At 36.5% G+C, this 22,500-nt stretch overlaps 1 protein-coding gene across 7 annotated transcripts in view; it reads right to left on the bottom strand.

Moving 5' to 3' along the window:
• MAG (myelin associated glycoprotein) overlaps positions 1-22,500 on the bottom strand; it is a 2,406,588-nt gene that overhangs the window by 740,540 nt on the left and 1,643,548 nt on the right. For all 7 annotated transcript variants that reach the window (XM_044080483.1, XM_044080481.1, XM_044080485.1 and 4 more), the window contains one exon: positions 10,370-10,448. In XM_044080483.1, the coding sequence (XP_043936418.1) occupies positions 10,370-10,439 (70 nt within the window). In that variant the 5' untranslated portion in view covers positions 10,440-10,448. The remainder of the gene's footprint in view (positions 1-10,369; positions 10,449-22,500) is intronic.

The raw sequence follows: 22,500 nt of genomic DNA, 5'->3' as shown, positions 1-22,500 counted from the left end.
ACATGTACAGAATTTTTGGATGTGAAGATAATGCTCACCCAGAAAAAAGAAATAGAAACATTAATATATCGAAAGAATACATGGAGAAATCACTACTTATTCCAAAGTAGCATGCATCCGAGACATGTCACCAAAAATATTATGGAGAATGAAATGACAAGAACTTCCAGACTATGTATGAATGATACAGATTTTGAAAAAGAGAAGGACAATTTACAAAACTCTTTGGTGAATAGAGGCTATACCATAGAGGATACTCTACTGGATTCAGAAAAGTTATGTGACCTTAGAAAGAGCAAAGGGAAACCGTACTGTAGTGACAATTTTTCAAGAAATAGAACTGGCAAGAAAGGAACGAACTTCTCTATGAATGATAAGGTTAGTTTTGTTCTAACCTATTCCAGTGATTGCACACAAGCATGTGATATAATCAGAAAATTTTGGCCAGTACTAATGCAAGATGAGAAAGTATGTGATATAGCAGGAGAAAGACCAATGTTTACTTTTAAGAATAAAAAGAACTTAAAGAGATTGTTATGTTCAAAAGATGGCTGTCCAAAGGAAACTTTAAGCAATAAGAAAGGGACTTTCAGATGTGGGAAATGTGCCACATGTCATGTTATTGATACAAGTAAGTATTTCAAACAACCTAACTCAGGTTTGGCGTATACTTTTCCATGCCACGCAAACTGTAACACACAGCATGTCGTGTATTTAGCTACCTTTTTACACTGTCCAGCATACTGCATTGGTAAAACTGATCAACTTTTTAAAAATAGAATTTTAAGACATTTAAGGGACATATGAAACAAGGATCCCAAAAATGCACTTGCTAGCCATATAATAGAGTTTCCGACGCACTGTTTTAATTTTTTAGTGATTGAGTGTATTTTTGAAGGGATGAAGAAGGGAGACATTAGGAATCATATGGAGAAAAGTGAGGTCAAGTGGATAATAAATCTATGAGCAGATAGACCTCCGGGCTTGAATGCTGTAGTTCTGCTAAGACCAATCTTAAAAGGCAGGCGCCCTGTGATTGATTGCAATTAAGGTGTGTATCTATCTTCGTCCTTTGATTGGGAAGCTGCTAATAGGCTCTAAGAGAGGGCAATGATGCAATTCAGATATTCTATTGGTTATTAGAGATTTATTAATGAAAAAGTTATCCCTAATGATTTACGATCTGAAGATAGCAAAGCCAAAATCGCTTATTGTATGCAAAGGGATTTTTAGAATTTCAACTAGATAGTTTGTGTTTGTGTGTGAATTCATGGATTTTATTAAACAGACTTGCTTTATTTTATGTTGTGGTGGTGATATTTGGATATTTTTACGTTACGTTGTTTGTTACCATTCACATGTCACCTTCAGCGGTTACAAGGTAGTTCATTACAACTTGCCATTCATGGTCCTTTTCCACGAGTTTTCCTACCACTGTTTTAAACCAAATTGACTGTAATTCCATGGATTTTTTTCCCTAATTCTTTCCTTGTACAGTGATTTCATAGCTCACAGACACTTCTGAACTGACTTGCGATTTGTTGGAGATTGCTATAAGAGAGTCTGCCAACATGCTGGCCAGATTTTCTAGGATTCTGGATAGAGATCCATGTGGTACCAGTGATCTTTCCTCCTTTAAAGCAACTGGCTTCATCTGAGCCTCCTTCTGGTATCTGTCTCTTTCATTTCTCTCCATTCTGCCTTGTCTCACTCTAAACAGGGCAGCCTATCCTTTGTGAAGACTAAAGCAAAGTGCTCATTTTCTACACCTGTTTTTTTCTCAGTCTTTTGTAATATCCCTCCTGACTTTGATCAGCGTAGCTTTTTCTCCCTCTCTTCTTTCATTCTACTATATACCTAAAAAGTCTTTAACTCCACAACTTCCAACTGTGCTAAAAGAGTTTGCATGAAAACAGAAGTAGCTAGTTGTCAACATAAAAATCCCCTGGTTCCTTGACTCCCAGATGAGAAACTTTTCTTTCTCCTAGTTCAGAAGAACCAAGAGTTCAGTATCAAGAAAATGCTGAGCATTCATTTAGCACTAACTGCCATCAAGTGATTGTTGGTGATGTGATGTTATACATCGTCACACAATACAAAACTGATGTTACGTACTTATTGATGGAGGTGCACCCATTCTTATCCACTCAACATGGTCAGACATAATACATTAGAAGCAGGAAGACCATGTGAACTTGCCTCTTCAGACCATTTGCATTCCATGTCAATAAAGCAAGCTGGGAGACATTATAAGGAGAGAAATTTAAAACTCTCACAAGTTTTCACTGAGAAAAACACCAGGCTCAAAATAATCTGAAGATGTGGTAATTAAAGAGTGGCTCTATCTACTTTTCATTTGAAAAAGAAGTCTCCATTGTTTTGTTATTCGATGTTTTTTTTTTCTATCAGACAGAAGCAAAATCTAATGTATCCTTTCATTCCAAAATCTCTAATCCCGAGACTGCCTTTGAAGTTGAAAAGACATGAATGTAAATCTCCTAGAAGGTCCATGTTGGCAAAGTCAACATTGCCAATCTTTTAGAAACAGGTGTGAGTGGATCAACAAATGACAAAACCTCTTTACATCACGTTGTTTACAAAAAAATGAAGGAAACATTTTGCAAATGAACTTGAAGACACTCAATCCAATAGGTTAGAGAATCTCAGGCTGATAATGCACAGCTACTATTTTTCTGCCAAAATGTTGTATATTTTGAGAAACACTAAATGGTTTGCCACTAGGGAGTAATAGCTGCCTAACTGGGCCACATTTTCTTCCTGGTGTGATAATAATAAATAGATACTGTTTCCAGTCAGAACCCCAGATAGTGTAGCAACTTCCTGCTTTATGCAATTCTAACCTGGCCTACTGTTCCATTAAAGGACAACTGCATGCAGTTTTTTGTTGAATAACTGCAAACTCACCTATAAATTCTCAGGTAACTTTGAAACAGTTCTTAGAGGGGATTATTAATTTGTGGTCTCCAAGAAACCTATTAGCCCCCACATGGGATTTGATGTTATTTATTCAAATTCTGCCTCTGCCTCATTGGACACCCATTTCACATGTAGAGTTATGTTTGCTTTAGTTGTCCTACAGTGTATCTTATCTATTCTGGACATGAAGGGTACACTACCTGCCACAATATCATTACTGTAATTACTGCAGAAAAATTACTTATGGCAAAAGCAGTACAGTTATATGAATATACTCAACATAGTAGCAAATACTTGTGTAACAGGATCCCTAGTGCAGACAGACATTCTCCTTCCATCATCTACATACTTCATATGTATTTTCTACTGGATTTATTTAGAGTTAGATCTGGACATACATACTTTTATGTGTTTTTTGTGCCTTATTATGCAACTGTATAATCAAGCATATTGTACAATGCATTATTTTCCCTCATGTTACGTGATAGCTTATCTCATACCATGTATGATACCTCACCTTAGGTCATCTCATATGGCATCTATTTTGCTGCTTTCAGCTTTGCATGTACTGTGGTGCTGGTTTGTAACTTAGAGGCATGTATGTGCTGACAATACAATCTGTGTTTTTTTTCCCCTAAAACTGGAAGAGTTTCTGTTTCCCCATTTTCACTACCCTATTCATCATCTGTGATCACACCTACATGATGATTAATGAGGAAAAACCAAACATAGAACCTGTTTTTAGTTTTATTTCCATTCTTCAATTAAGCTACTCTTTTGAGTAAACTGTTCCCATTTAAAACAAAATACCTCCTAGCAGCCTTCTAATGTAATTGCCATAGTCCATAAGCTTGTTAGTTATCTGAGATGCACCTCCCTAGACTATATGAAAAGCAACTTGATACAGAATTCAGATGATGTGTCCTAAGCAGGTATGATCCTATCACTGAGCCACTGAGCCACATTCTTCCTTATCAGAGGATGATACCACAACATAAACAGGAGATACCTGACCTTACAAATTGCGTAGTCACTGGTGTAATTTTAAGGGAGTCCAATAATTGTTGGCTTGGGAGGACATGATCAACAGACCTCACTGCTTTGCCAGGGATGGTCTGTATCTGTCCCCACTAGGATTTTGGATACTGGCCAAAACATTATCCACCCTTGTAGTGCCTTTTTAGGCATTGTCAATCTGATAAACAGTGTTAGGAGCCTCAACAAGAAACTCCACTCCCTGGAGTGCTCCTCACCCTGGAAAGTATTAACATCTGGGCAGTTACTGAGGCATGGTTTATAGCCATGTAAGGCACTCTGGCAGTACAAGGGTATGATGTCTTCCAAGCATTTAGATCAGCGACTTCACAAGAATGGACAAGAGGTGGAGGTGTATCAATCTACATAAAAAGTGAGCATACCTCAAGATTGGTCAACCAATGTGACAGGTTTGAGCTACTCTATGTCCAACTAACATTAGGTAAAGTCCCATATCATATCCTTGCTAGCTATAGATCCCTGTCTATGACTGAGGATAACCACAAGACATACTTAAATGTAATGGAGTCACTCATCACTCAGCCCAACACCATATTTCATTGGTGATTATAACTATCCCATCATAAACTGGGATACATGCAATGTGCATGATCAAAGATTCCTGAATTTTGCCAATGCAAGCACCCCGGAACAGCTAGTCTGCACACCTACTAGCAGTACAAATATCCTGATATGATGCTCCCAAATATGAGGGAATGTCCCCCCCCCCCACATCCTCACTGGTCAATTCAGATCACAAAGCAGTCACCCTTGAAATAAATATTAAGCCAGAACTCCCAGAAAACACTAGAACATTTAAGAAGTTTTTTAAGGCTAATATTACCTCCTATTAAGTGATGGCATAGTTAATTTCCACCCCCCCCTAAACCAAGAGAACAATGTGGCCTATGCGGAAATATTTATGGAAACTCTATACAAGCATATAAATAAGTGGATGGAAACAGTAGTACTAAGCCGAAATAAACTTAGGACAAACTCCAAAAACAAGCACCCTTGGTGTACACCCAGTATATAGGTTGTACAAAAAAAGAAAGAAAGAAAATCCAGTTGAAAAAATGCTAATAGCTATACCAGACAGACAAAACATTCTTCATCAGTCTCAACAGCTCAGGAAACTAATCAAGTCCATTTAGGCCAACTTTGAGCCAAAAAAGCCCTCGGGCTAAGGATAACCATAAGGCAGTTTTTAACAGTGTGTTGAATTAATAGAAATGGAGCTCCCTATAGCAAACTGGAGAATATAGAAAATTTGCTGCCAATAAATTTAGCTGCAGTTTCACACCCACCATCACCTCCAGTTCCTGACTCCCTCCACCAGAAACACAGTTTACTATTTCTCCTCCAGCTATTACTAAAGGGCAGGTACTCACCACACTCTCCAAAGCAAAAAACACTGCCTCAATAGGTCCTGATATCACCAGATGCCTCCTAAATAGCTTGAAACACAACCTGTCAGGCCCATGGGAATCTCTATTTAACCAAAGCCTCCTGACAGGCTTTATCCCCAGAGAATGGAGGACTGCAACTTTCACCCCTCTACACAAAGGGACCCTCAACAGGCCCAGGGAACTACAGACCCGTAAGTTTGACTAATCTTATATGCAAGGCCATGAAAAGAATTATAGAGGACCTGATAAACAAAGACATTGGAAATCTTCAAACACTGCACTCATGTAAGTTTGGTTTAATCAAGGGCAGTTCTTGCCTATTAAACCTTGTGGACTTCTTCAAATAGGTCACTGGAACCATGGGTGATAGCAAAATAGTGCATACTGTCTATCTCAACTTGGCAAAAACAATTGGTACAATACTTCACTCAGGTATTATAAACAAACTCACAAAATTAGGCATAAATCCTTATGTCACCCCATCGATAGCCAAATGGTTGATGGATAGGGCACATGAAGTTAGGGTGAGGGAATCCATCTCCACCAAGAAGACTATTACTAGTGAAGTCCCACAGGACTCACTCCTGGGACCTCTCCTGTTCTGATGTCAAGGCAGTTGTAGATGGCCTTTGATTGACCAAATTTGCTGACAACTGCAAGATGGTGCACTCACTGAGTCCCCCTAAGATTTAGATATCCTTCACATACCTCTCTACCTCTCAGTGCAGGAAATCTGGACAAAGCCAGAAACAATGGGGGGAACAAAGACCCAAAAACAGACAGATTTTAAAAACTGTTCCTATAAGCTTAGAAAGTTTCTGTTATAACAGGTCTGGAATTATTATGCATTTCCTTAAGGATATGAAGTCTGAAACTCAGATGTCTGTCATTATTTAGTATTATTTAGTGACTTCAAACTTCAATAATTTGCCAGAAATCTACAAATTTTATGAAGAAGAGAAGAAAAATTTGAGGCAAAAATCTAGACAGTTGAGAGGTATGACGCCCCAGGAGGGTCTGATACTGACAAATAACTGGTGCCAGAGCCATAGCTTAAAACTCAGTGAAAACAATGCGTAATTATACTATTTGGGAAAACATGCACACCTGCAAATTACAACACTGATAACAGTCCCACAGGAGAAGACCTAGTAGTAAAGAACTTAGGAACTCAAGCTGACAATAGCATTGATTACCATGCGTCCATGGTGGAGAAAAAAATCCTTCTACATGGCACAGCTTATAAGAAAGAGCATGGTATCCAAATCAAAGGAAATCACTGTGTCAGTATACTTAGCTCTCCTCAGACCAATAATTGAGTACAACGCACCCTTTGGTATGTACATGACCAGGCAGTAGCAATGGCAGGAGCAGCCATGGACATTCCTCACTAAAAGAAAACAGAGTGTAAATAACATATCCTATGAGGACTACCTTAAAGTCCTGCCCCTGTACTTGGTCTCCTACAGACTATTGAGGAGTGCTGTATGACGTACAAGGCATTTAATGAGCCAGCCCTGATGGATCTGGTATACATTCACAAAACAAACAGCAGTAGAATTACCCAATCTAAAGATCTAAATTTTGTGACATAAACAGAACACGTTGACGGGACAGGTATATATCTCAGAGATTATGCCTTCCCTGTGTGACATAAACAGAACACGTTGACGGGACAGGTATATATCTCAGAGATTATGCCTTCCCTGTGTGACATAAACAGAACACGTTGACGGGACAGGTATATATCTCAGAGATTATGCCTTCACTGTAACAGACTCTCCATTCATGTGAAGCACAGCTCTTCCCTACGCCTATTCAAATGCAATTTGGATCAGTGGATGAGAAATCGCAGTCATCCTGGCTTGTTTCCCGAGTCCCTTATGGACAGAGGCAGCTTGTAGATGCTTTAAGACACAGGCATATACCAAAGCCATTCTAGTCTTGATAATTGGGAAAATGAGGGCATGAATTGCTAGGCTTAAAAACGCTCTAGGACTATTAGCCTTATAATCTCATAAGATCCTATTTCTATCCAAGACAAGCTTGTCTCTTGAAGACCATATGATCGATGTTTCAGAATATCGAAATTCCGAAACAAATCCAACAAAAAAAAAAACAGGTTAAACGTTTCTATGAGGGGGCAAGCCCCCTGCACCTCCCACACCCCGCTATTTAAATATACCAACTCTGAGATCACACTACAATGAAAAGGGAAATCTTCCATTCTGTGCTGTATGCAGATCTCCATTCAGAATTTTGAGATTCTGAAACCTCGATCATATGATCTCGACCAAATGAATTTTGAGATTTCCGAAGTTCGAGATTCTGAAAGGAACCCATATATATATATATATATATATATAGAGAGAGAGAGAGAGAGAGAGAGTATTAAGCCAGCACACATTGTTCAAAGTTTTTAATAACCAATTTCACAATTGTTAATATTGAGGCTACTAAGATGTTAAGACCACCAAAGGAAAGGGGCCGTGCTGGTCACCTATAATGCCAGCAGTGGGGCAGCCTGAGATCAAATGTCTCAGTGCTAGAGCATGAATGGTGCTGTATGCAGATTACTTGAGGCACTGCAGGCCTTAAGTAGTCAACAACATTGATGGACTCAAAGTACGGAGAAAAGTATATGGAGAAACTGATATGGCAAAGGTACACAGTCTGGGCATGTTGCCTGCATTGCAGACAGTCAGCCAGATGATGGACTTGCTAAGAGATGACAGTAGATTTGACTAAGGTGCTAACATCTACAAAATTTCAAAGTATGAGAGAAGCTGATAAGGTCAAGTCATGCACCTGTACCTGAATAAGAAGAGGGCTTAGTATTGCCTAAAACGTGCAGTTAAATATACTTTTAAAAAGACTGGCAAAGCCTGCTTGCACTTAGATGCATGACATAGACAGTGCTACTCAATGAAAAGATGTTTTGCCTGTTAAATAAGGTATCTTCACATTAAATGGTGTAATGAATGAAGTCAGAAAGTCTCTAGAAATGAAAGCAGCATTCTATAAAAAAAAAAAAAAAAAAGAAAGAAAAAAATGTAGTATTTGTTCATGAAAACAGTTTCCTCACAGTACTTTCAATGGACTGATTGGGAACATGCAAGTTCCTTACCTAATGATAATTTATTTGAATATGGCCATTAACCAGACTATTAAAAAAACAAGAACTAGGAGCTTTTATCAAAAGAAAGCATTCTTCTTAATAAATGCCCTTTAAACCTTCAGATTTGTAAAGTTAAGACATGCCACACAATCAAGTATCTTGTGGGGCATTAACTTGGGTATTTTATTTTTCCTTTGCTTATAGAACAGCACGGCAACAAGTTAATGGTTAAAGTGTAAAAAAGCAAAATGATAAAGATTTCTTAAGTCATCTACATCAAGTAATAACAGATCACTCCAACAGAGTGAAAACAGTTCTGTTTATGATAACAGTTTTCCAGCCATCAAAATGTTATTATATCAGTGAGTAGCACCCTGGAAGAAGTAATTACAATTCTGTTAGAAGTATTTCATTACTACAATTGTAATTATGTTACCTGCCACTGCTTAGCAAATAAGTAGCTTCAAGCATTTGCACATCACCTTATACATATAACTATCCAGACACTTTCTGCTATGAAAGAATTTATATAACTTGATACTCAAAACATAAAAGTATGCACTGTCTGTGAATTCATTAGTATAGTCTGTGCCGAAATAAACTTCAACTAGCCTTCACTGAAAGTTTTAATACCAAGACTGCAATGAGAGTAAAAGTTTTTATCCAAGGCACAGTATCAGATGTGAATATTTTAAATGGAAGATACAAGCAGCTCACCTTTAATAACAAAAGTGTGCAGTCATGCATCTGTCTTCTTTGTATTAATCTCCAGTGTAGATAAAATTGATATTAACTTTACTCCCTGAATACCTTCAGGTTGTTCCTGTACTCCTAATCTGACTAATGATTGTGTACAAAACCCTTATACAATCCATTTTGACTTACTTGGCATAAACACTACCTCAGTGATCAAACTGAGATGCTATATATACAAATACTTGTTTTCAGGGCTAACTTCAGAGTTTTGATTTAAACTGTCCTCCTTATAGGCATGGTACATTTCAGAAGTAGAATTTGTATGATTCAGCCACTGTTCCCTAAAATAATGTTGTCAAGTTTAATACTGATTGTCACTAGCAGTTGTATTAGGTTACAATTATTTTCATTTATATTTATATGCCCTGAAAGGTGACTGGCACAGCTTGCCCCATTTATTCTCACATATCAACAATTTTATGACTTCAATACCTGAAATATCTCTGCTGATTAAAACAGATGGTCATCTGTTATCAAACTATATTCTGCTGACAGAATAATGAGTACACATTATTGCTGTAATATAAGAGAGACAGGAAAACTATCAGCCTAGCCCAGTCTTCAGGTAAACTACACACCTTCACACTGTACCAAAGCAAATAATGCTACTCAAAAACTAAAACATACCACAGAAATCAAAAACATTGTTATATTAATAACAATTTCTGTCTGCTCTTCTATGTTGCTAAAGGGCTTTAGAACAGAACTGTTATGATACATCTCACTCACTATTGACAGGTTACATGGCACTGCAAGTATAAAATAATAAGAAAGTGGCAACCATATTATTTAAGAGGTATGATAAGGCCAGGGGTTAGAATAAGTCCTGCTAATCATCCTCCTATGGTGCTGTGCAGAACAAGTCACACATAATGTTGTTACAGAAATGATTACCAGAGCTTGCCCAGGCTGCTGAAACAGTTATACTGCAATTATTTGAAAAAAGAGGGATGTTATACAAAAATATAAGTGTCCAAGAGCTGATGCTTAATGCTCTCCCTCAGGACACGTGCAATGAATATGTTTTCAGTGCAGAATTCCTCCCATTGCTAGCTTTTCATCATTTAAAAATGATTTTTTCATAGGTCATGTGAATAAATGAGAACTCACATACCTTCTAGCAGTAAAAAAATGAGAAGAATGTCTCTGAAGTGTTTCATAATCTCCTCTTTCAAGAACTGCATTGCTGGATCCTGTAGGGATAAAAAGAGATTATAATGTATGAGTTTTAAGTATGTGATTTGGGCAAAATGTATATCACTGTGAAGAGACACATAAAAAGGCTGGTAAGTTTCAAATAGAGTATATAGTTGTTCACCTACTAACATCTTTACCACCTTAATGTTTATGTTTAGTCAGAAAGCTCAGCAGCTAGCTGCAGATTCATTTAAATGGTCTTTTAAATATCCCATGTTCTTGAATAATGGTGCTATGGCAGAAGTCTGCTTTTCTGACAGATTTGCAAAATCCCAAAACCAGAATCAAACCCCTGTGATATAAAAAAACTTCTGTATTTATATTGTTAGGAGAAATATAAACCTTGTAACTGAGAAATTTGGCCATGGAAGACACACAGTCAGTTAAGACAGCATAAGTTAGATCATATGGATGGGAAATCTGAAAGGTTAATAAAGCAGCAAAAAACATAAAATATCATATGTGACTATTTCCCTAGTGGAAACGTTATGCATTTGTTTTTTTTACAGTAGGAACAATTACTATTCCATTATTACAAGTGTAACAAAAGGAACTAGCACCTAGGGTGAAGCAGTTGAATATGGCAGTCAGAAAGGAAATTATCTTACAAGATACCATTAAACACATGTTCTGAAGCATCTTGGTTTTACAGTTAATTTCATTCCTCGCTATGCTCATATTAAAGCTGCATGTGATTTTGCAACATATTTATTTACTTTTTATTTATTGACATTTGTTAACCGGGTTGGTCCAACTGGGCTTGGGGCCCATTTTCAGTGGAGACCCAAGGAGAAAAGCTCCAACAAAGAAAAATAGTTACATGAAAACAAGAGAAGAAAAACAAAGATTGCAGTATGTTGTTTGAATTTTCAGTTTTACTGTTCACTCAGCGTTTTCTTTACATCCACCTGCAGAAAATTATGCCACAGCAGATACTGCATGATGATCTACATATAACTGAAAAGTATTCTGGGTAAGCTTACAACAACTTATTCTTTAGCAGAACAGCTTCTTACTTACATTGTGGTTTCACTACTACATTATAACGCATTCATTTTCAATGTGAAGTTTTCTACTTGCCAGACGTAGTTGATAACTATCCTCTGTATGAAGCAAGAAACTGCTACTAATGTAATTAGCATGGGAATACAGTAGGCACTACATTCATTTTAGTAATATATGAGTTTAGTCTTTTATGATCTCATGGTAGGAGGTTTTAGCTCCAATAAAATTTTCAGGGGGCTGTACTTACTGAAAAAATAAAATGCAAAAGTAATCCACTTTTTGCATGACAACCTGTGTACTTTGGTACTCTATATGGAAAGAGGGCTGTACTCAGTGTCAAGGGTTTGCCATTTACACTTGCTACAGAACACGGCAATTATACTTTAAGCTGAAAAATGAATCCACAGATGTTCTTACAATGATACAATGTATCCATCAACATTTTGTGTATATAAGGAAATCATCATCGAATGGCCTCTTCTTCTGCAATATTAAAAATGCTCCTCTGTGAATATCTGCTCATAATGCTGGTAGATTATTTATTATTATTAGTATGCCTGAATATTGATAACAAAACTTGATGAGGTACTTCACTTTAAACATTCCTTAAGTATCAGTTTACAACAAATAAAGATTGTGGTAACCTGTCTAACCTGGCCACATTTTGCACTGCTGCTCCACAGGGATTGGTACCGGGACAATTTCTTTTTGGATTATTTTTCTCAGATATGAAATTTGAAAATGGTTTACTTACAGCCAGGCCTGCTGATGGCTGCAAGCTGGGTCACAATTTGATAAAAAGATGTCAAAGATCTTCACAGTTGTAAAACAATGCAGAAATCAAAACAAACTCAGTGGGTAAATTAGTATAATTCTAAAACAATCCAAAAAAGGAGATTCAAAACCACATTGAAGGTTTATTAAAATTATGAATGACAAAACATGCAAGTCACACACTAAAATCTTTCAGGTTTCACCATACTTTATTCAAGAAATTTAAAACAATCTTGTCACATAAAACTAAGCAGATTAAAGCAGATGACTTGTTAAGAATTAAAGGTCCCAAATAAGTAAATGCCTATTCTGAAAAGCTGAAGTATTGGACATTGAAAAATGTGGAGGCCTTAAGTGTAATAAGTCATGTGACTGTTTACAGTTTTAATAAACCATCCAACAGAGCCTTGGATCATCTATTGTTTTTTTTTTTTTATTACCAACAAATATACACCTAGTGCAGCTCTAATTATTTCACTTTTAATTGCTGTAAATGCAGTTATAATGAAATATGTCAAAAAGGACATAATATAGGATTACAAAATAAATTGTCGTGATAAAAGTGACAACATGAATAATGATCTAAATTAATCTCTGATGACAATTTAAACATTACGCTAAGTCAGAAAAGTAAATTTGTTGTAGCTCCTGTAATTATATAGGGCAAGTGTAGTCACAGAGGTCATTGGGCCACTTTATATCTCACCGCTACAAACAAAGAAACAAATCCACTTCTCTCTCTCTCTCTCTGTATATATATATATATATATATATATATATATATAGAGAGAGAGAGAGAGATGTGTGTATGCTTGTTTTGTACATTTTAGAGTGATCCCGAATGATGGTTATCACCTTCAGGAATTTTAGAGTTTGGGCATTTTTCCAGTAGTCACTTAATAAAGAAAGCCCGACAATTAAAATACACATTTGCATTCAGAAACTTAAATGCCATATAGCAGAGCTGCTAAGGTACCTAGCAGTTTTTCTAAACATACTTAATAAGTGGAATGATTTTTTTTTTTATACCAAAACAGTCAGGGAGATATTTTCTTTATAGCATTTATTATGTATCGTAGTGTCTTCTGACTTGCTGTCATATTTATGGACTATAGAGATCTGGATTTGTTTGGCACATATTTAATACTCGGTCCTATGATAAAGCAGCATCATGATTTTTCATCTGGAAAAAAAATGTCTTTAAAAACAAAACAATTTTTTGCACATGGCGTTATAGGGTCAGCTTCAGGATTCATCTGAGTGTAGTATGTTCAAGATTTTACTGGTCTTCTCTTCTAGTTCAAGTTATTGGTTTGTTCTGTTTGTTGATTTGGTAAGTGAACTGGTACCTCAATCCACTTTAGCAGTGACCAAATGTGCAACAACAGAGACAAAAGTAGTAAATATAGTTTGGAACAGTCAGTTAGCCACCATGTTTTTTGGGTGGTAACAAGAAAGTGGGCGCCTCAAGAAATCCCAGATGGGGTGGGAGGGTTGGCATAATGGTTAAGGTGTTTACCTTAAAGACACAAGGTGCTGGGTTTAATTCTCACGTGAGGTAATTGGTGAGGCTTAAAATGGCCTGTAAGGGCAGTTAGCCTATTACTAAGCTATGAACCTTAAAACCAACTACACATTTGAAGATCATGCAGATCTAAAGAGACTGTCTACAGATGTAAATTTTGAATTGATGTTCATCCTGGAGCCATGAGGCAGAACACAACCATAGCAACCCCAAAAGCAATTTGTTCATTTTTTCCAGTTGCAATTTGGCAAAGTTGAAGAGCTCCCCATTTGACATTTTAGGATTCAGATGTTTATTAATGATGCTAGTTTACAGATTCCTAAAGATGAAGAGAATCCAGTTGGTTTAAATCTATTTTAGTTGATAGTATAGCTTTACTAATTAAAATATTGTTACTTTATGCTTTTTGGTGAAAGATTTTGTTTCTACAAATACTGCTATTTCTTAAACTTTGATAATGTTGCAGGGAATATACTTCTGTTGTATTTATGAAGAAAATAAATGACATATGGCTTGTTTTTTTAATTTAAAAATAAATTCCATGAGTAGTTCATTTAGTTCTTTGCATAGGATTCTAAGCAGTTTTCTGTATTCTTTGCATTTTTTCAAGAAAACAATATATTAAGAATAAATGTTTTCTTTGTTCATTCCTTTTATTTTCCAGCATAAATATTTTTTCATCTTTTGCTATTATCATTTTTTAGGTATGATTAATTTATTTCAGTTAATTTAATTTCTTGTTTCTATTCATTTATGCAATGTTAATTCTGTGATAAGAACAGGAAGGTGTCTTCTTTTCTCATTCTGAAATTGTCAGGTTTAGTTTTATTTTATATGCAGGTTTGTAAGGTGTTGATAATTATTTTGGTTTTACTTTTTTATTATTGCTTTGGATGCTATTTTAAATTATACCTATATTTCAAATATTTGGAATTCAGTTGATTATCTGTGTTTTAAATGTGGTTAAATAGGATTTGGTTATGTACACACATTAGAAAGTATATAGGGACCAATTCCAAAAGAGTTGCTCTCAATATATGTGACCATGTAAACTGAGAGCTGGCTAAAAGCAGGTGTTTTGGAATCAGGCCACAAGTGTAAGTTTGTTTATAGATAGGCCTTAGACCAAAGTAAATCACTTAAACACTGAGATCAGGTCTTAGAATCAATGCAGGCTTAACTGAGAGCAATTCTTTTGGAATCAGGCCCATGGTAACCATTTTCTGGTGATTATACCCCTAATATTGAGCTACTGAACAGCAGGGGGTTATTTCTAGTTCCTGTGTAGAAATATATATATCTACAAAATGGATTCATAGCACACCATGTCATTTTCTGAAATATAGCCACGAAAAAGAAAAATGATAATGTCACCATCAGATATGATTAGAAATATGTGTGGCTAATGTAATCACCTGCATACAATATCAATTTGTCACAATTTTCCTTTGCATCTCAGAATAATTTTTTGAGGATGTGTTCAGTCTGTTGAAAGTTGGTTAGAAGATTCACTTCCATATACTGTCTTGAACTTTTCATAGACAAACTTCAACAGTTATCTATAACATATTGTTAAAAATGGGTCTACTTTATGTGATATATGATATTCTCTACACGAATACACCAAAAGCACAAAACATCGAAAATGGAAATGGAAATCTCCATACGTGGAGATTTCTGTTTACTTCAATGCAGTGCGATCTCGGAGTTGGTATATTTAAGTAGCGGGGGTGTAGGGGGTGCAGCGGGGGCTTGCCCCCCACCTACACTAGTTTAATTTTTTACATTTTTGTTTTGTAAAATTTTATATTTTCATCACATTTAAAATTATAGAAAATGATATATTAAAAACAGAATTATTTTACTTGATTCATTTGTCATCTGCATGTGATTATTGTGACCTGAATAACTTGTTATCAGAAGTAGTTTGAAACTTGGAGGCAAAACTCATAGTACCTCTAACATGAGATTGAGATACCGACTGCATTTAGTTTTTGATGCTCAGGTATAAAGAGGTGTACACATTTTTATCTTAAAGTTAAATGTCCCATTTCATTTTAGTCTATATTTGAGTATAAGAACATCTTTCTACTGACTCAAATTATTACCTTTTGGAGAAAAGTGCATAATTTATGAAAGCTGTATAATGCCAACTCAACACATAAATGTTCTTAGTATATATGGTATAATGTGCTCTGAAAAAAGTATTTCACCCATCAAGAACATATACCATCAATGAAGCAGTTTTGCTAAGTTTTCTTATTGAATTGTTTGTCCAAGCCTGCATTTGATTCCCCCATACATCCGTTTTAATTCCCTAATGAACATTTCCATAATGTATACCTAAATACACAGTTACACATTGTACTTATGAAAAGTTTTCCAGTCTTAAGAACTTACATGCAGCTTAATATGAACTTGTAAGATCACATTTACCCTTGATATAGTAGGAATATTTCATGGTGTCATATTTTCAGAAGGGGAAAATGTCACTATCTATCTATCTATCTATCTATCTATCTATCTATCTATCTATCTATCTATCTATCTATCTGTCTGCATGTCTATCTATCTATCTATCTATCTATCTATCTATCTATCTATCTATCTATCTATCTAGCTATCTATCTCCTTTGCTTTAATGCAATGCCAGCTAAGTACAGATACAGTTTTAAATAAGCAATCTTCCATGCAGTGAATGCTGATTGGATGAATGCAATCATCCCAATCCCAACCTACTGAATGTACAAGTCACATAGAGTTTTAACATGCAACAGCTCTTCTGAAGGACTGCAGTTATGTGAGATATCTTTCACACTTTCTAGGGGTTCTTTCTTAACTGTATAATTTGTTGATCATGGAGTTAGTCTACATAAACAATGGATGAATGCAGAGGGGCTTGTACTGCAAAAGGTGAAGTTTAACAATTTGTCACACAATTTTGGTAGGCATTTTGCTTCAAAAAGTTGTTTTACTTATGTAATTTACTGCCAGTGTGTTGCTTGTCAAATAATTATAGTAGCTCTATTGTATGTATGCACTGCCTTTACCATTTTGAAAACAAATCACACATCAATATCTTATATAATCGAAAATTACTGAATTTTACAGATACATACTTATAGATTTGTGCAGCTAGAAGTTATATCTACCATTTCAATGTTATAATTTTATTATTTTATTCATGTGACATATTCTAGCAACATGCTGGGCAGCATGTTTTTAAGTATGGTTGGAGGCTTTACTTAGGTTGTGTTTTTAAGCACAAACATAACACGTTCATTTTCAATTTTTAATGTTAGTTAACACATCTATGTATCTTTTTATCTGAATATACCAAAGGCTTTAAAACATCACTTTTGCATAAGTTACATTAGAGCAGATAAATACACCAACTATAAAATATACTTAGACAAGTATCTCAGAAAAAGTAGTTGAGGTAATTTTTTGTTTGTTTCTTTCTTCTTCTGGTTTGTTGGCTCCTCCTGCAGATCCTCTCATTGTTTACTGAGTCTGCAGGACCTGCCTTTCCCAGGTCTACCCATCCCTGAATCAAGGACCGGGGAGGAATTATGGACTTGCTGCCAGAAATGTTTTTTGCTATGTCCTACTTTCTCCAGCCCTTCTTCTCACTCTCTCACTCTCTCACATACACACACACACACACACACACACACACACACACACACACACACACACACTTGCATTTTATGGGACTGGACATGCAATTGGATATGTGTGTTAGTGTACTGCCCTACTTCTGCAAGTACTCAACCAATAGTCCTATCTATTATAGCATAGGATGACAACCCTTTTGTATCCCCAGCCTCAACCAGGGATTAACAGTGAGGTACATGCAAGTGTGTGCCCTCCCTTACAAAGGATAGGCACACCTATCCTCCCATACCAGTGTGCCTCAGTTGCCTGAACCACTAACAGAACCCATGTTCGCTGGGCTATAGTCATGGCTTTATCTCTCTGTACCAAAATACTTGTAGGCAAGCTATAACTAAATTTGTACAGCACTCAGAAATTTTAGTAAGTTGTGTTTCAATGCTGATTGGAATTAAGAATGTTTCTACCACTTCATGGTAAGGAAGTTGGTGCAGAGGATTAAGGAGCTGTTAATGAGCTACTTCCTGTTGTCTGGTGCTCCACTCTCTCAGCCTTCACTGCCTAAATCTGTGACTTTGAACAAGTCAGTTAACCAGAGAGCATTCTCATGTGTTTTTTGAAAAATGTCTGTAGAGATTAGTGTTCTACCCAGAAAACTTATACAAATACAAGAAAAGTTGAAACAATGATGCTAGTCTATTCTAAATAATTAGATCTAGAAAGTTATTATGTACTACTGGGTAATATATCATCTTGTAAACCAAGAAACAACCAACCTTGATGGAAGACAAATCTAATAACATTATCAACAAAGAAAAGAAGATAGTGGAATAAAATGGATATATTTCTTTCAGCTAGGGTTATGGGTGGGTTTAACACAATGTTCCTGTTTTAAGAAACACTAAGTATGAACCTATGAACCTATGAACCTATGAATTCAAAAGAACATATACATTTAACATAGCAAACTTACTATTGACAAAAAAAAAAAATCAAGTATTATGTTCAACATAAATGATAGAAAAGTACCAAGTCTTAAAGAAGTTGCAGACTGCTTTGATTCAATTGTTTGTAAAAATCATAACAAATCTGCTCACTGAGAATAAAGAACAATTATTTAAAGTTCCATTGGAATCTTTCCTAACATTTCTGAGATCATTGTAATGCTCATTTTAAATAAAATCTGAAAAGATGCTGTTGCTGGTGCTGAAGGTATACACGGACTACACATGTGACATATCAAACACCAATTAATTTCTGTATTGACTAATCTATTTCAAGATGCACTTATCTCTGGACTTGCCTGGAAAAAATACCTCCATGATTCCTGAGTACAAGGGAGGCAGTGAGATTTCTACTGATAAGCATTATCAGTTTACACCTAATTTGCTTATAGGAAAAAGACAGTTGAGGATGTTCTGCTCTAACTAATAGACAAAAACAAGTTAAGCCCATAATTTGATATTAACCAACACGGGTTTACTAGGGAGACATATTGTACAATGAATTTGATATCTTATTACCCTGTTGTAAAAAATGCATTTACTTTAGATTTCCTGTGGATCTCTTTTTCCTGACATGTCTAGGGCATTTGACTCTTATCTCATTTTCAATAATATATGCATTTTCAAAATGGGGTTTTAATAATTACATTATTACATGGGTTTCAGTATTGTTAAAGATAGGAGTTCAGCAGTTCAACAAAGTAAAAGATTTTTCAGTCAATACACAGGTTTAGTCTTGGGCCCTCATCTTTTTCACATCTGCTTGACTACCCTACCAGTAGGTAATCACTGCAGTTTAGTGAAATTTGCTAATGACTTCAAAATAGCCTGTTCAGTAACATTTTCCTTCAATCAAAAACTCCTACAGAGTTGTTTAAATGACATTCAAATATGGAGTAATGGAAACAGTTTTCTTAACTTGTAAAAAGTGTGAAATACCTCATATAGCAAATGGAAAGAATGAATGTCTCTGTGTATTAGGAAATCAAATAATGTAAATAATTAATCGCTATATTGAGCTCTGTGTTATGATATCAGAGGAATTTAGCTGGGTTGGGCATGTAAAGGAAGAGACAGGAACATGTTAGGGATTATGAACATTTGCTTTTAGATATTTAACTGTGCGACTTCCTTTGTGTAAGATCATGTAAGACCCATTCTAAAATATTCTTAGCTAGGGTTAAACTATTCCTGGTGACATAAAGTCTCCTCTTCAGATTTTCCCTTAGAGCTAGCCAATTTTTTAGTTTTAGCACTCAAATCAGTTTATTTGAGCTTAACACTTGTTCAGAACTCGTTGTAAGCACTAAATAGGCTACAAATTACTACAGCACTCAACTTTCCTCACTTGTCTAGAGGAAAACAGTTTTTAGTACTTAATAAATAAGCACCTATCCAGGCATGTCTATAGGTCAGCTCCCGGTGTTTTCTCATGTCTACCTGATGAATCTAGGCATCTTGTGGCAATGCAGCAATTGTCTCATGTATACAGACAACCCTCTCTTCCTACCACCCAGCACTACAACCTGTAAGAGATGCACTTATATAGCCAAACATAGGTGGTAGTCTACTTAACACCGAAAGTGGGATAAGAGACCTTGGGACACAGGTGGACAGTAGTCTCTCCTTTGATAACCACATCGCCACAGTAGTCAGGAAATCCTTCTACGTGGCACACATCATAAAAGGTTTCTCATCCAGGAAAAAAGAGGTCATTGTTCCTCTCTACTTGTCACTCATTAGACCCATTATAGAGTACAATGCCTCTTTTGGTATGTACCTCACAAGACATCTACACGAACTGGAAAGGCCGCAGAAATATCTCACAAAGAGGATTACTGGTCTCAGACAGATGCCCTACACAGACTGTCTCAAAAAACTCCAGCTTTACTCCATCGCATATCGCTTACTCAGAGGCGATCTTTGCCTAACATATGAAGCTATGTCAAACCCAGAGCTGTGGAACATGCTCCATTTAAAGAAATCCCAATCCCTCCAAGCTACACACTCTAGGGGACCTAAACCTTGTCACCACAATAAACAGAATATGCTGGAGGGATAGATTTCTGTCCCAGAGACTTCCCATACTCTGGAACAAACTACCTATCTATATCAAACAAAGCTCCTCATTAGCACTCTTCAAGAAAAATCTTGATGACTGGATGGGAAATAGGAAATTCACCTTTGGGATCACCTCTGTGGCTCTGCTCAACAGAGGCACAGGAAAATAATTTTCTTCAGTAGCAAACGCCAGGGTACCTTTTTGGATAGGCTTATATAGGCCCTAGGGCCGATAGCCTAGAATGTACCTGTGAACTAGGATGGAGTCTGCCCATATAATGTGATATAAAACAATCTGAGTGCAATCTAAACTGTCTTAGAAAATATATATCATTGCTGAAGGGCATGAAGTTTGTAGAGCACTTGAGGAATTTTAATCTTTACTCGTCTTACTATAGACTCATTAGGACTGATCTTATATGGATATATAAGGGTTTACATGATAAACTAACTTACATAACCTTAAATATTAGTTTCAAATCTCATTCCATGAGTACCAGGACTAACAGCCTGCTCTTAGTTTGAGGGAAAATGACTAGGCTTAAAATGCCCCACAAGTGCAGCTAGCCTAGTATTTACCAATAAACCTGTGAACTTATGAACCTAAGTGTGACAAAGTACAGATGTGATATTGTCAGTATGGTGCACAAATGAATACTGCCTAATTACTACATGTTCCTTTAAGAAATACAGAAGTATGAAACTAAATGGCTGTTGTGAAATGGTTGTAATTAAGGAAGCAGACAAGAAATATACTGCATGACAGTGAATGCCGTTTCGATGACACATAAAGAGCGAAATGCTCAAACATCGAGGAAAAAAAAATCACTTGGCCTGAGCAGTGACATTTCCCTTTACCCCACAGTGGTGCGATCTGGGAGTTGGTATATTTAGTTAGATGGGGTGTCATGGGTACAGCCCCCCACATTGGGGGGTATGGGAGGCAAAGCCACCCATTTTAAAATGTTTTAACTGGTGTGTTTTGTCTTGTTGGTATACCAATTTTTTCCCTAGGAAATTAATTGGTAACCCGGAGCTTCGCTGTTTGAGCACTTTACTCTTTATGTGTCATCGAAACGGCATTCGCTGTAATGCCATTTTACAATATAATATAAACCCTGCTAATTCACAGAATTAGGAAACATTTGGTACCAGCCTTCATGCATGTTGTCTAACTGTTTGTATAACTTGGAGAGGGCCCATCAACTAGGTTACATTTGGTGCCAGCCTTCATGCATGTTGTCTAATTGTTTGTATAACTTGGAGAGGGCCCATCAACTAGGTTACATTTGGTGCCAGCCTTCATGCATGTTGTCTAATTGTTTGTATAACTTGGAGAGGGCCCATCAACTAGGTTACATTTGGTGCCAGCCTTCATGCATGTTGTCTAATTGTTTGTATAACTTGGAGAGGGCCCATCAACTAGGTTACATTTGGTGCCAGCCTTCATGCATGTTGTCTAATTGTTTGTATAACTTGGAGAGGGCCCATCAACTAGGTTACATTTGGTGCCAGCCTTCATGCATGTTGTCTAATTGTTTGTATAACTTAGAGAGGGCCCATCAACTAGGTTACATTTGGTGCCAGCCTTAATGCATGTTGTCTAATTGTTTGTATAACTTGGAGAGGGCCCATCAACTAGGTTACATTTGGTGCCAGCCTTCATGCATGTTGTCTAATTGTTTGTATAACTTGGAGAGGGCCCATCAACTAGTTTAGATTTGGTGCAAGCCTTCATGCATGTTGTCTAATTGTTTGTATAACTTGGAGAGGGCCCATCAACTAGGTTACATTTGGTGCCAGCCTTCATGCATGTTGTCTAATTGTTTGTATAACTTGGAGAGGGCCCATCAACTAGGTTACATTTGGTGCCAGCCTTCATGCATGTTGTCTAATTGTTTGTATAACTTGGAGAGGGCCCATCAACTAGGTTACATTTGGTGCCAGCCTTCATGCATGTTGTCTAATTGTTTGTATAACTTGGAGAGGGCCCATCAACTAGGTTACATTTGGTGCCAGCCTTCATGCATGTTGTCTAATTGTTTGTATAACTTGGAGAGGGCC

The sequence above is a fragment of the Protopterus annectens genome, chromosome 8.part0 (assembly GCF_019279795.1).
Source record: "Protopterus annectens isolate FY-2018-M chromosome 8.part0, PAN1.0, whole genome shotgun sequence".
Lineage (NCBI taxonomy): Eukaryota > Metazoa > Chordata > Ceratodontiformes > Protopteridae > Protopterus > Protopterus annectens.
Note: the sequence above shows the minus strand (reverse complement) of the source record. Positions and strands in the feature narration are given on the sequence as shown.